The 16,496-nt window shown below is 36.3% G+C and overlaps 1 protein-coding gene across 1 annotated transcript; it reads right to left on the bottom strand.

Moving 5' to 3' along the window:
* Window positions 1-12,609: 12,609 nt before the first annotated feature.
* Window positions 12,610-15,469, bottom strand: LOC127107875 (UDP-D-apiose/UDP-D-xylose synthase 2). Its single transcript, XM_051045214.1, has 9 exons — window positions 15,072-15,469; window positions 14,882-14,974; window positions 14,677-14,784; window positions 13,967-14,081; window positions 13,753-13,886; window positions 13,553-13,654; window positions 13,374-13,466; window positions 13,145-13,280; window positions 12,610-13,055 (listed from the first exon to the last, which is right to left on the bottom strand). The coding sequence occupies exons 1-9, from the start codon at window positions 15,348-15,350 to the stop codon at window positions 12,943-12,945; spliced, it is 1,173 nt and encodes a 390-aa protein (XP_050901171.1). The 5' UTR covers window positions 15,351-15,469; the 3' UTR covers window positions 12,610-12,942.
* Between the last annotated feature and the right edge of the window lie 1,027 nt (window positions 15,470-16,496).

Here is a 16,496-nt window from a genome sequence, read left to right as displayed (position 1 = left end):
ACATCTAAGATCCATAGTGGTTTCAGGTCTAAGGGCGGTATACACCATTATCACCATGACAATAACTTATGACACTTTGCATAACATTCTATGTAGTATTCTCATAGAGGGTCAATCCAGTATAAATATTACTCTCAATATTCATACTTATGTTTAAGACTTGATAACTCTTTATCCATGATCCATAAGATGTGATCATCAGTCTATATACATAATAGTCTTAACGCTTTAATGTTATCCCACTTCACAACAAAGCTCGACTACGGATACTTTAAGAATAGTGTCCTTATGTTTAATGGGATCTCATGATTAAGTTACACTTGATACATTAAACGGACTAGCTATTCTAGGGACTTTATTAAACAAACATAATAAATAAATAAAACCTTTTATTATTAATAAATAATTTGATACAAGTACCAAAAGTATTGGCCTCTAGGGCTTACACCAACATAAATGATCCAGGTTTAGATGCACTCCTTGAAGAGATGATGGCAAATTTTGAAGATCAAACTGATGTTGTACAAACTGAGCAAGCAAAATCTCAAGTGTGCAATCTCACACCTGATGTTGCACAAACTGAGCAGACACAAGAAGAAGAAGTTGACTAAGCAGTTGACAAAGTAGTTGAGAATAAGAAAAAGGTTTCCAAAGTATTTGAGAAGAAGAAATAAGTTGTCAAAGCAGTTGGAAAGAATAAAAAAGTTGATAAGAAGAATACACATACACCTAAGAGGAGTAGTGATAGGTTGAAATTTGTTTGGAAATCTAAAAATAATGTTGGGTCTGGTTCAACTTCAGTTGCATATTGGTAGTTGATGAGGAACCTTTTGTGGAAAGAATTAGGTCATGGGAGGATATTTCAAGGAGAATGACTCAGTAATGCTTATTATTAGGAACATCTACTTTGTAATATAAGAATATTTTATTTTGTAACTTTATGTTATGCACAATATGTGCTACTTTGGGGGAACATCTTTGTAACACACACTAGGGACACATTTTGGATCAACATGTGATGACAATTAAAGAACATTTATTGTTAAATGCTCATCTGTTTAAGAATTTATATTGTTATATGATTTTGTGCACATTTGTGTTCATCTACTATTATTCTATTTTGTGCTCATTTGTTGATGACTTCTCGACAAGTGTATCGATAATGTCACAGTAATAAAAAGATATTGATTCTACATGAACTGCTATTTAACACGAAAATAGTTGTGCAATTATAAAAAATAACAATTGGAGAGAATCATATAGGATCGATAATTACTTTCTCCTCCTTTATAGTTTGATCATGTTCTTCTTTCTAGTTGTAGAAGTCTCTGAATATAGGAGTGAATCTTGGGGGTTCAGCATACAAAGTGGGTGAAACTTTCGTTATCCACCTTGTAACCCCCACTGCATGAGCTTTCATTCTTCTTTGAAACTTTGATGCATGTTTATTTCCTTGCATTTACATTAGCTATGTTGCACCCGGGGTTAGTAGAATTCTTCGTCATTTCCTGATGGGTTATCTTCTAGATCATGTTGAGCTGCTTCTGCTGGGTGATTATGTTGCAACCTCTTAATTACTGAAGAGTTGACAGGTTCTTTTGGACTTATCATCTCATCATCAGGGTAGATGGGCACTCCGACTCTCCTGCACAATTCATTAATAACATAAAAATATCCACAAGGTCTTTGTGCAGCCTTAACCATCTATTTAATATTGTCATAAATTAAACGCCCCAAATCAATTGGTTTCCCTCTAACAAGAGCTAAAATTCCTAAACACGGCTTCAAAATAATTTATGATTGGTTAGATGCGGCTTCTAGAGACTGCACAAAAAATGAGGCCTAAGCCCTCAGAATCTGGCGAAATTCGGCGTTTTTAAGCCACATCGCTAAGCTACACTTAATAACCCATTCCTCCTCTGGTCTACATAATTCTTCGAGCATCTCTTGGGTTATGGCTTCATTGATAACACGATGCTCATTCCTATAAGTTCTAAGAGCACACACAGGAGGATGTTAAAGATTAAAAAGAGAGTTAGTAGCACTAGCAGAGCAATCAATATACTTACCTCTCACATAAGAAATGTAGGTGTCCACAACGCTAAATGTCGCATTTGCATAAAATTCTAGGCATATGGTTTTATTGGTTTCTTGAATTAAATTATTGAAACTTACCTAATGTTGTTGTTGCAGCATTTCCACCACTTCTCTGAAGCCTCTTAGATCCTTGCATGAAAATTCTCTCTCTCACACTATGTGGTAGTCAACCAACTTGAGATATTTTTCCACATTAGCCTCTGAAAGAAACTTGAGATTGGGGAAGGTTTGAGAGTTAGGTGTGGGGGTAGCTCTTGAAGATGAACTTATTGTAACTCTTCCTCTTTTTGAAGCCATTGTGCCTGCAACAACACAACAAAATAACACTGCACAGAAAAAAAAATATTAAGTAGAGATTGTCGGTACAAACCCTCTAGAAACCTGTCTTTCATTAGTTCTTTTGCAGTAGTCCCCTATAGTTGGTGGTGGTGGTATGACTTTCATGGTGATTTCCTCTTCAGCATCCGAAAAAATCATTGAATTGTCTTCTACTAAGATCCTTTGAGCTAGAGTCGCTTCTCTAACCTCTCTCATGATAGCACGTGCAGTTCTTTCAATTTTTGGATCAAACGGTGTCAATGTCGATCTTGAGCTACGCATACACAGAGAAGAAATACCTCAATAGCACTGTAATTAAACAATTAACAAGAAAATAAAAATCAAAAATCAAAAACTAAATAAACAAACGTTGCACAAGTCTCCGACAATGGGGCAAAAAACTTGATGACTTCTCGGCAAGTGTGTCGATAAAGTCGCAGTAATAAAAAAATATTAATTCCACAGGGACTGCTATTTAATAAGACAATAGTTGTGCAATTACAAAATATAACAATTGGAGAGAGGTCTTGAGTTTGAATGCGAGAAAATAAAAGTTGTTCTGAATTAATAAGAAGTCGGGTTTTTATAAAATCCCTTATTTCTCCCCTATTTATGTCTAATGCATTACATAAATGAGAATATTACAATATTTCCATGGCGAGTTAACACAACCACTATACACATCCCTTGATGTATAGCTCACTAATTACCACTCGGGATCTCCTATCCATATTCAACCAGCGTAAGTGAAATTAGGCGATGCACAGAACGTTAATTCAACTTCCACTACTCGGGGTCTCCTATCCCTATTAAACCAGCGTAATTACAACAATTTCCCTAGTTTTAACACATAGACTAATGGTCAGTATTCCCTATGTGTCCAAGATCAAATTAAAAGAGTATCTCACATAAAAAACATTAAACAAAATAAGTAATTGAATAGAAATATAACTCCAAATTATCCATGCAATGACAAATTAAACATATATCCCAACAAGTTCAAAATAAGTTCATCAAACAAAACTTAACTTTGAGATATTTAGCTACGCATAACGATATAATCGAATACCAGTCGGTTAGATGAAGATTGCATCTGAAAATCCTTGGAGAACTGGACTCCAAATAACTTCCAATGCTCTCAAAATTGCCCTTTTTGTGCTCTTTGTCGTCACTTTCAGTCTCAAAATGCAGAACTCTTGAAAAGATGTCAAAAACCCCTTTTTATATTAGTCAAATTAGTCTAGAACGTGTCATAATAGGCCCAATAAAGCACACGTCGTGCGCGTTGTTGTGGATGATTATTCCAGTAACTGCAAGGTTTTTGCTCTTTTTTCTACCTTATTTTCACCAAGTCCTTATTTCTTCATACTAGGTCATTTTTTCATCTTTCTTTGGTCTTTATCTTTTATTTTTGCTCATCTTTGACTTGTTTTGATCCGTTTCTTCGACAAAAAACATGCAATGACAGAGTATCATCATTTGTGTTGAAAAATAGATTCCAATTTTGTGCACATTTGTGTTGAAAAAAGGGTTGCAATTTTGTGCACAATTGTGTTGAAAAACATGTTACAATTCTATGTCATAACAGATGTGCACAAGGATGCACCAATTACTCAATTATACTAAATGTGTCAATTATGCACCGTTAGTTGACTTCAAACTTCTTAAATCTTTCAACGTAAATCTATATATGGTAAAGTTAGTTATCTGGCAGCCCCTAATATATCTTGATTAAAATGCAATTATGATGATGTTATAGCTTCCCAATCTAGTGGTTGTCTGGGTATTTTTAGAGATCATCTGGATAATTTAGTTCTTGACTTCTCTAAACCTACTATGATTGCCAATTCCTTACATGTTGAATTCTATACCGTGTTTAGAGCTATTGACATTGTCATGGATAAAACATGGTCTAAACTCTGAATAGATACTGACTCTCTAGTAGTAGTCCAAACTTTTACAAAGAAGTCTAAACCCTGGATATAAACTAACTCTAAATGATAGTTCAAACTTTCACAAAAAAGACTAATATATCCGCTTCACAACAAGCTCCTACTCCAACGGACCCTTTAAGTGTTGTATCCTCCTCTTCCTTGTGGCACCTCAAAAGGTGGATAGCTCCCCTCTTTTTATTTATACCAACTTTTTTTATTTATATATATTTGAGACTATAAATAGGTTTTTTTACCGAGATAACCCGGTTTTTCGAAAAAAAATTCCAAAATACCCCAGTTTTCAGCGAAATTCCCAATCTACCCCACTTTTAGGAGGAGGCGCCAATTGAATTGGCGACTCTTCTTAAAAATTGCAAGGAGGCGCCAATTGGATTGGCTAGGGCAGGTGCCCTAGCCAATCCAATTGGCGCCTATGTGTAATTTTTAAGAGGAGGTGCCAATTCAATTGGCGACTCCCTTAAAAAAGCCTCAAATGACAAAACCTCCAACATGAAAGTTGTAGATATTTTCAAGACAATGAATTTGGATATAAATTTTGCATCATTTGTATTTTTTATGAGAAAGTTATGGGCAGTTGAAGTTGGACATCTGATTTTTTTCAACTGTTATCTGACCTATAATGTTTTGTATTATCGCATGTGTTTCTTTTAGAATTATGAAATTTTGTCCAACATAACAATTGAAGTATACATCTCAAATTTTGCAATAGACTTAGTCCCACCTTAAAATAATTAAAAATGAGTGAGTTAGGTCCTTGCGAAGTTGACCCAAAATTAGGGTTTCTGTCAAAACATGTGTATGTGAATTTTGCCAAAAGGGACCAACTTCAAGCCCTTCTGTTTGAATGATAAAAGCCTCAAATGACAAAACCTTCAACATAAAAGTTGTAGATCTTTTCAAGACAATGAATTTGGAGTAAAATTTTGCATCATTTGCATTTTGTTTGAGAAAGGTATGGGCACCTGAACTTGGACTCTTTGACATTTCAATTGTTATGTGGCCTATAATGTTTTGTATTATCATATGTGTTTATTTTAGAATTATGAAATTTTGTCCAACATATCAATTTAAGTAGACATCTCAAACTTTCCAATTCACTTTGTCCCACCTCAAAATTATAAAAAATGAGTGAGTTGGGTCGTTGGGTAGTTGACCCAAAATTAGGGTTTCAGTCAAAACATGTGTATGTGAATTTTGCCAAAATGGAGTTTAGACAAAGAAACCTAATGTTTGGAGTTTACACAAAGATAAATTTGATATAATACGACTTGATATTAATAAAATTTGGAGTTTACACAAAGAATCCTAATGGTGATGACCGGGATCACCTAACCGACCGTCGGTCCCACATCCCCTAGCTACCTTAACCCTTAGCTCTAACCCACATTGACGATTCTGCACCGGTGTTTGTTCATCTGAGGGGCCAGGAGCATCATTACCTCCTACAGGAGAAGATCCGTTGAGGTATTCAGCCAACTCAGCATAGTCTTCAGTATTCAATGATGGTGTACCGGCGTAGCTGAGCTCATGACCCATGCCAGAGAAGTTGGGGTGTGGTTGACTCATGGATGGGCGACCGGGACGGTTGAAGGGAGACATGGGTGTGAATGATGCGTCTAGGAAAGGTTGGAAAGGTTGTTGGGGTGTTTGGAAGAGATAGGGTTGTGGGATGTTTTGGTTTTGTGATGTTTGGGCTTCTTGGCTACGGTAGGAGGAGGGGCGGTTAGTGTTTTGGCTAAGGCGACTTTGGTAGGGTGATGGTGTGGGTGCGAAGCGATGTCCGGTCTGAGGTTGATGGTCCATTTGTTGGTGGTGGTATGGGGTATGTTCTTGGTATTGGGGTTGGGTGAATGGCATGTTTTGGTTGTATGTTTGTGTGTTTGTGGAACGGAAAGTTTGACGGATAGGTGGTTGTGAGTAACCGGGCTGAGAATGTCGTTGGGGGTTAGATGTTGATCCTTCTTGTGTGTAACTTGTCTGGCGTGGGTCGTAGAGGTACATATCATCGGCGATGAATTGAAATCCAACCGATCTGTACCAAGCCATATAAGTACGACTTGGTTTTACCTCATTTGGCATGACTGCGTCAGTTAAGACATGGTCATGACGGTGCTTCCACTTGCGACACTCTGATCTTGCGAAGGTTTGCCAAGGGTTGAAGTTCCATTGGTCGTTCACTTTACGCATATGCCATTCTCCTAGGCTAGCTGGGGGATCTGGGATATTCTGGAACATACCGAACTGCAGCTTCACACGATCGGTGTTGTGCATCTCCACAGTTGTGAACCGTATTATCGGTGTGCATGATGTCCATACGGATGCGTCTTCAGCGTTGACCTCATGGTCATGATCCAGATTAAGGTATGGACGCCAAATGAACTGAAATGTTAAAGAAGATAGGATTTTAATGAATGTAGAAAAAGTCAACATAATATGACGAAATAATGAAGTTATTTTGCTTACGTCTGTCGGTCGAAGGTGATCCAACAGGTTGCGATACTGAGTAATACAGTGTCTCGGACATCTGCTGTAACTCATACCACGTGCCGACCATCTACACCAAAAAGTTAAAATAAATTAGTTTGAGGTAATAAATTTTAAGGAAGTAAGTAAAGATACAGCAATTAAAACAACTTACTTTTTTGCATATGGAAAAGTGAAAGGGTTGTTATTGACCGGTGCTAGAGACGGTAGTCTTGACCAACCCCATGCTTGTAGCAAAACAGCACATCCAGAAAATGTAGATATGTCTTTATGGGAGTTTTTTCACAACGAACTATAGAGATAGGCTAGACAAGCGGATCCCCAACTGTAACTACCTATTCTATCTACATGTCTAAGTAGAGGTAACTACATAATATGCATGCTAGAACCACTACCTTCGGGAAATAAAAAGGATCCTATTAACAGCATAATGTAACACCTAGTTTTTATTATTCGAGCACCTTCGGTAGAATGCTCATCTAAATATAAACTATTATAATATGACTTTAGGCGTGAGAGTAGTATACCTTGACCTCTAGCATTATCATCTAACAAATCAGTTTCTAAAATCTCCATGCAAATTGAATTTGCATAGTTGGTCTTACCATTAACAGCTTTGCCTTCAATTCGTAGTCCTAAAAGCATGTAGATGTCTTCCAACGTCACGGTACACTCACCGGTTGGAAACCAAAATGTGTGTGTCTCTGGCCTCCATCTTTCGCATAAGGCTAGAATGAACTTGTTATCTATAGACCAAGACATAATCTTGCTAATATGACCAAAACTGGCGAGTTCAACATAAGGTTGAATCATCGGGTCCATTGGGACAAATTCGTGGACTCGAGTTCGAAACCTTGATACATCCTATAATAGACCATTCAAATTGGCGCCTCCATAGGGACATGCATGCAAGGCTAGGTCTGAATGCTTGGTTTCGAGGTCTGATTGCATGGGGTCGCCACTTGAATTGGCGACCATGTACAAGCCTTAAGTGGAGGCGCCAAACATTTGGCGACACCATCTGCATGACTGACACATGGCTGTCTTGTCTCCTGCATGCTGAACAACTCACTTGTGGAAGGCTTGCATGGTTGACACATCAGCTCTGACTATCTTAGATGTCCGACACGTGGCTGTCTTGTCTCCTGCATGCTGATGACTCACTCCTTGATAGCTTGCATGGTTGACACATCATCTCAGACTGTCTTGCATGACTGACACATCATCTCAGAATTATCTTACATGTCCGACACGTGGCTGTCTTGTCTCCTGCATGCTGAAGAGTCACTTCTTGATAGCTTGCAAACTTGACACATCAACTCACACTGTCTTGCATGACTGACACATCATCTCAGAACTAGCTTGGATGCTTCACACATCATCTCAGAGTAGCTTGAATGTCCGACACATCATCTCAGAACTAGCTAGCATGTGACACACTGATACCATCTATTTAAGTGTCTTACTATCAACATCCAAGACACTTCACTCACATTCATCTGCAGTTTTTTCTTAGTTTTCATCTCCACAATGTCATCTTCATCATTATACAGTGTCAACATTCACTGCAACGATGAAACTTTTGAGTCTGAACTTCATGGCTTTTGTTTTCGAAACACTGATACCATTAGAATCACGATCAAGAGAAATGCAACCTTTTTGCATTTGAAAAAAAGAATACAATCCTTTATAGGATCAGGTATTGTGTCAAAGATCACATATCAAAATCCAATATTTTTTGAGAATGGTCAATGCAAGTTTTTCCCCCTTAAGGTACGAGACGATGAAGATGTTGAATACATGTTTGTTAGTCATGAACATTCAGGCAACAACTGTATCAAGTTGTACATTACTCTACAACCATGTATACCATCCCAACAGTCTCAACTAACCGAACAGGATGAAGCTGGTGAAGATGATGCACAATGGTCAGATGAACTCAACCCAGAAGCAGAAGTAGAAGTCGACGTTGTTGATGAAGAAGAAGAGGAGACCGAGATACAGGTTGATCACATGCTGAACAACGACGATGAAGATGATGATCAACCACCACCAATACCTCCTAGTCATGTCTACAATCCGCCTCAACATATGACAAATATGGATCTTCACGACGATGAAACATCCGACAGTGTCTTCTATAATCCGTATCCGAGACCAGTAGGCGAATTAAAGGTGGGAGACATGTTTCGTACCAAAGAAGAATGTGTTCTGGCAATCAAAAAATTCCACATGAACAACTTTGCTGACTTTACAGTGAAACGCACTGATTCTATAAGGTATGTTATCGAATGTCGTAACATGCTTTGTAAGTTTCGTTTGGCTGCGTCTTACAAGAAGAAAAATGACTCTTGGGTGATCGCTTCAATAGACCCACCGCACAGTTGCGTTGCAACTAGCGTTGAACAAGATCACCGTAAACTGAGCACAACTTTGATATGTCAAGATATTCTGCCATTGGTAAATAAAGACCCATCAGTGAAGGTGAGTATAATTATATCCCATATCCGAACAACATATAATTATACTCCATCTTACAAGAAAGCATGGATTGCGAGGACAAAAGCCGTTGAACAGGTTTTCGGCAACTGGGAGGATTCATTCAAGGAATTGCCACGGTTTTTATGGGCACTAAAAACATATGTCCCAGGAACTGTGGCAATTATGGAGACAGTGCCAGCAATGATGCCAGACGGAACCTGTGCTACAGGTAATAGAATATTTCACCGTCTCTTTTGGGCATTTGACCCGTGCATCAAAGGTTTCACTTTCTGCAAACCTATCTTGCAAATTGATGGCACTTGGTTATACGGAAAATACAAGGGTACTTTGCTCATGGAGGTTGCACAAGACGGTAACAACAATGTCTTTCCCATTGCCTTTGCTCTTGTTGAAGGTGAAACGGCTGGTGGATGGGGTTTCTTTCTTCGACATCTCAGAACGCATGTGGCTCCACAAGCCAATCTATGTTTGATTTATGATAGACATGCTGCCATTGAGAGTGCCTACAACAACCATGACAACGGATGGCATGATCCTCCTTCTACACATGTCTACTGTATCGGACACATTGCACAAAACTTCATGCGTGCTATAAAAGATAAGAATCTTCGCAAGAAGGTGGTGAATGTTGGGTATGCTTTAACTCAACCGTCATTTCAATATTATCGTGATGAAATTAGACTGTCTAATGAAGACGCAGGGAGATGGTTAAATAACATACCAGTAGAGCAGTGGACAAGAGCATTTGACGGTGGTTGTCGATGGGGCCACATGACAACAAACATTGTGGAATGCATGAACGGGGTTTTCAAAGGAATTCGAAATCTGCCGATAACCGCCTTGGTAAGATCAACCTATTATAGGTTGGCTTCTATGTTCGCAACCAGAGGTGAAAGATGGAGTGCAGTGTTAATGTCCGGACAAGTATTCAGTGAGTGTTGCATGAAGGTCATGAAAGAGGAGAGCATCAAAGCTACGACACACGCTGTAACAGTCTTTGACCGTCATAGACAAAATTTCAGCGTCCAGGAAACAATGGGCAACAACGAGGGGAGACCAAATTTAGCCTACGTTGTTAGACTACACAGAAGTTGGTGCGATTGTGGAAAATTTCAGGCCTTTCGCATACCTTGCTCCCATGTCATTGCAGCATGCGCTTAAACTCGTCAAAACGCTTACAACCATTTATCTGATGTGTACAAGGCCAACACCATCATGAATGTATATAGTCAAAGCTTTTCAGTACTACCAATGGAGGATTACTGACCTCCATATGAAGGAGATATTGTTTAGCACAATGAAGAGATGCGTAGAAAGAAGAAAGGAAGGCCAAACAGCACATGTATCAAAACAGAGATGGATTCCACAGATAAAATGATAAGATTATGTAGTATCTGTCGTCAACCAAGACACAACAAAAACAATTGTCCCAATCAAGGAGCATCATCTAGATCTTAAGCTTTCTGTAACATTGTATTTCTGTAACAATCAATCATTATATATCATTAAGTTCTTGTTACAACGAGTTTCATAACAAACATCAGTATAAAACATCTTAAAACATAAATAATTCTAACTGATTACAACAATCAAATTAATGTCGTCTCGACCGAACATTATTTCCCTAGCATCCTTATCAGTCTTCATTCGCACCCAACCAAAGATACTGTCAAGTCTCTCAATACTTCTGATTTTTCCCCTTCTGGTATTTTCCCGTCTAACCATCGAATCAGCTCCCTCTTCAGTTGATCGAACGTGGTGATGTTCCAAAACAGCATCAGCATTTGAGGTTTGTCTCTCGCATAAATCACCTTACCGTATTGGCGACGAACACCAAACATGATAGCCAAATAATTATATGAGTTGTGGAACAATTGATCACACAACGCATCTATTTATAATACAAAAAAGGAATTTTATGAGAGAGTCGCCATTTGAATTGGCGACTCCACTTAAAACCTACACATAGGCGCCAATTGGATTGACTAGGACAGGTGCCCTAGCCAATCCAATTGGCGCCTCCATTCAAGTTTTAAGAAGAGTCGCCAAATATGAACAACTTTCATGTTCATCAAAAATCCATTTGAAACTTGGAAGCTCATCATTCATTTCAAAACATTATAGGTCATTTTGACAGAAATCCTAATTTTGGGTCAACTTCGCAAGGACCTAACTCACTCATTTTTAATTATTTTGAGGTGGGATCAAGTGCATTGGAAAATTTGAGATGTATACTTCAATTGTTATGTTGGACAAAATTTCATAACTCTAAAAGAAACACATGCGACAATACAAAACATTATAGGTCAGATAACAGTTGAAAAACTCAGAAGTCCAACTTCAACTGCCCATAACTTTTTCATAAAAAATCCAAATGATGCAAAATTTATGTCCAAATTTATTGTCTTGAAACTTTCATGTTGGAAGTTTTGTCATTTGAGGCTTTTTTAAGGGAGTCGCCAATTCAATTGGCGTCTCCTCCTAAAAGTGGGTAGATTGGGAATTTCGCTGAAAACTGAGGTATTTTGGAAAAAATTTCGAAAAACTGAGTTATCTCAGTAAAAATCCCTATAAATACAATCAACTATTTTCCACGAACTTATCTATTATTTATTATTATTTTAATTCTTTTTTTTTAGCAAATTGGCGTATTTTCTATTTTTGTCATTGAGATTTTTTTTAAAATAATCTTAAAATACTTTTGATTTTAATTTTTAAAGTTAAAATCCAGTTGTAGAAAACCATGCGAATTTTAATTTTAAAAATTAAAAACAAATGAAATTTATAAAACTTGTCAGCCAACTTACCACTTTTTTTTTATAACTAAAATTAACATGTTCCCAAAAATACCAACTTTAGAAAAGAATTTTTTTTCTTCTATATAATCAAAGATTTCACGCGTTAATTTAATGCAATACAAGGCACCGGCAATTCCTGTGATACGCGTCAACTACTATTTGAGACCGGACCAGCTGTAGTTCAACATTATTTTTTCTTTTATAAATATAGGTAGACAATTAAGTTGTGAGATAAAGTGATTATAGAAAATTAAGTTACTATTTTAAGTCCAACTTTTTTCTAATGAATAATTTTAAAATATTTATTTATTTTAATATTGCTGCATGTTTAGAGTTGTTAAGAGGAAAGAGACCCTTACCACTTGCTCTGCTCTTGTAGATTTCTTATTAATTTGATAATAAATTAATAATAAAGAGCACTAAAACAAAATGTTGCCAGATTGTAACAGCAAAAATATAATCAATACAATAAATTTATAACAAATAATTTAGAGAACATGACTATTGAGTGTCAACAGAATATTACAACTTACAACTGAACTGGAAAGAAAGACAGGCACAACAATGACCACCGACCTCTAAATCACCGACAAGGAAAAGAAAAAAGAGGACAAAAAGACACTTTTCCTTTATACATGAAAAATGCCATAACTTGTTTACCACTGCAAAGCTCTACATTAAATTTACCATATATGTAAAAATTCAAAAACAGTAATATATAATGTAAGGTACTTGGGTATGTAACACTACCCTTCTGGCATTGCCATTGATGTTTTTGTTTAAACCTTCTAACTTGCAATTGGTTGTGCAATCACTTTCTTGATGGCTTCTGCATATGTCCTGTGCTGATAGGTGAGTGTCGATTCGAGCAGGTCCCAGAGCGAAGTCTTTGGATTCCATCCTGCACAAGTAAATTAACTTGAAATGTTGAGGATCAAATGGGATCAACGACCGATGAAGGATGAATTGGAAACCTAAACCTAAACTTACCGAGCTGTTGGTTGATTATGGTCATGTCAGGAATTCTCTTGTCACTGTCATCATATCCTTCACCATAAAATTCTTTCGAGCTTACATCGATTGTCGATGTTTCAGGAGGTTGGTCTCCGCTTACCTTTGAATAGACCTGTAGAATGGAACAGAACAACAATGGTTGTTGAATCACAGCAAGGTTAAATTCTAACATTATGCCGAATAATAGTTATAATAATCGTTTTACCTGGATCATCATTTCGGCAAGCTGCCTAACGGTAACCTCGTTGTGTGGGTTACCTACATTGAAGATGTGGCCATTGGCTCTGGCAGGGTTTTCCTGTCAACAAACATGTCGCATAATGTTCAGCGGACGAACCGACAATAATAATAAGTAATAGAGGAACACAATATCACATAACCTACAATCATCAATAGGACAGCTTCAATAGCATCTTTGATGTAAACAAAGGTTCTCTGGGATTCGCCACCGTCAACAAGCTTGAGAGGCTCTCCTCTGAGAAGATTCTGCAGAAAAGGATTAGGCAAAAAATAATTAAACAACTATTCAAATCTTCTTCAGCTAAGATAAAATTAAAGAAAACCAAAAGTGAAATGTAACCGACATTGCTGAAGCAGGCAAGAACCCGGGGAACACCCTCACTTGGACCGTCGATGCCGGGAATGAAGTCCATTCTGGGTCCAATCCAATTAAAGGGCCTCACAATAGTAAACTCCAAGCCATTTTCAGCACCCTCGGCTGTCAATGATCACATAAGTCAATATTGTAAAACAAAATCAGACTATACCAACAAAAAGAGAAGCAAAATCAGTTCTCACCATAAACCAGCCTCTCAATCAACTGCTTAGCACATGCATATGACCATCTTTGCTTTTCGATTGAACCAAAAATGCATGGAGACACATCTTCTTTAAGCACATAGTATGCAGGATCCTAACACAACATAAGAAACAATATAGCTAAACCAATTTAATATCCCAAATCAAAAAGATTGATAGAAAAAGTCCACCATCATTTCTAAGAAAATAGGTTAGAAAGCTACAACAGACACCCCAAACACCACACCGACATAGACACGTAATAATTACAAGGGTCGGTGTTGGTCTCCAACAGACACATACACGCCTTTTGCCTTCTTTTTTTTCCAGATGTCTGTGCTCTATAGTTGCAAAGTCATGTCAATTCACAATTCACAACTCACAACATGTGCATCTCATAAAACTAAGAAAACAAGTGTACAAGTGAAAATGTGCAAAGTCAACATCACCCGGATCCAAAAATCATGAAGAACCTACTTGGTTTTGACCAAAAACAAAATCTATTAACTTATTCTTAGAATTACAAACAAACTAGCATTTCCTGCACAAATCTTTAAAGACAAGAAACAAAGTAAGAAAATCACCATTTCTATAACTACTATACAAACCCAAAATCATAACTAATGAATCACAGATCTGAAACAAACAAACATATCATATAACAAAACAAACAAATCAAAAAGATTGTAATAACAAAAATGAAAGCTTACCTGACGAAGAGGACTATCTTTGGGGAGAAAACTACCAATCGTTTTCCCATACACTTCACAAGTAGAGAAATGAATAAGTCTCTTGTTAGTTTCAGAACAGTACTTCACCTGAATAATAAACAAAAAAAAAACACATTCAATTAAAATTCACAAATTACACAAAACCAAAAAATTCAAACTTGAATCACACCACAAGAACACATACCACAGGAAGCGCATCAATGAAATTACTGTAAATTGTATCAAGAGGACGCGTATTATAATCCGCAGGAGTACAAATTGCAGCCAGATTTATCACCTAACAAAAACCCAAATTTCACAAACAAACAAAATTCAAGAACAAATTTCAAGAAAAAAAAAACCTAAATCAAAAGAAAATTTCAAATTCGAATTACCAGATCTGCCATCTTGATGAGACCTTCAAGTCTCGAATCGCTTTTAATATTAAGTCGGTGAAAGTGAATGCGGCCATTCCAGGGAAGCGTTTCCGGTTCTAAAAGATGCTTAATTTTATCATTGTAAACATCCAAAGCGAGAACTTTGTGAGGGGTTTCAGACATGAGCTTCTCGCAGAGATGAGAACCGATGAAACCTCCGGCGCCGATCATGCAGATTGTTAGCGGTTTGATTGGGTTTCCGTCGAGATCTAATCGTGTTGAAGAAGGTGAAGCCATTGTTGATTCGATTCTTCGTGACAGTGAAGAAAGGACGAAAGAACGTGACGGTGATGGTGAGTGTGAAGGTTCTGATTCGAATGGTAGTGACGAAGATAGAATGGTGGTGGTGATATATATATATATATATATATATATATATATATATATATATATATATATATATATATATATATATATATATATATATATATATATATATATATATATATATATATATATATATATATATATATATATATATATATATATATATATATATATATATATATATATATATATAAGGCGATATTTTTATAATATTAATATTAATTAATAGATTAAATGATCAATAAATTGATCTTTTAAATTGTTGATTTTAGTAATAAGTTAACATTTTGATAAATTTGTACGTGGTTTATTTTTAATAAAAATGGTATTATTATGATAAAGATGTTGATGGGTAAGTTGTGTGTATAATATGTGACTCAGCATTATGTTTAGCTCATCCTTTGTGTATATATACTATATAGTCGGTGCAATTTATTATGAGTCAGGGAGGAGATATTTAATTAAGGTAAGTATGTAAAAAATACACTTAAAATATATTTATAAAAACAAATTAAAATTATTTTGTGAGGAAGTAACCAAAAAAGTAACAGAAAAGTAGTAAAAAATGAATTGAATATTCATAAGTATTTTAATAAAATAAAAATATTTTTTTAACAAAATTAATTTAAAAAAATGACTTTAATATAAGTTTGAGATATAATTTTGAGGTGGTGGGAAGACTTTTTGTCTAAAAAAAAGAATAGGTGATAAAGTGTTCGTCTTTGCTGAATAACATTGTTTTGTAGGATAATATTATTGACTCATGTGAATGGACTCTTGATCGTAATGTTGACTAATTGGTGAAAGATGAATATCTCATGTTGACCATGAAAATCAACTTGATTCAATTCTAAGTTAAAAGATCATTTGGAACAGAGTCACATCGCTAAAACTGTCATTGTTTATATGGAAGTTGCTCAATAATAAAATTTATTTAAAATAATTTAGAAAGGTGAGGAATAATACTGCAAAACTCAAGATGATGTGGAAATGGGTGAGGAAAGGATGAGAATTTTAAACCTTTATTCGTAGACTACGAGTTCTTTGTGGCTGGGA

This window comes from Lathyrus oleraceus, chromosome 7 (genome assembly GCF_024323335.1).
Source record: "Lathyrus oleraceus cultivar Zhongwan6 chromosome 7, CAAS_Psat_ZW6_1.0, whole genome shotgun sequence".
Taxonomy (NCBI): domain Eukaryota; kingdom Viridiplantae; phylum Streptophyta; class Magnoliopsida; order Fabales; family Fabaceae; genus Lathyrus; species Lathyrus oleraceus.
This window is presented reverse-complemented; position numbering and strand designations above follow the sequence as displayed.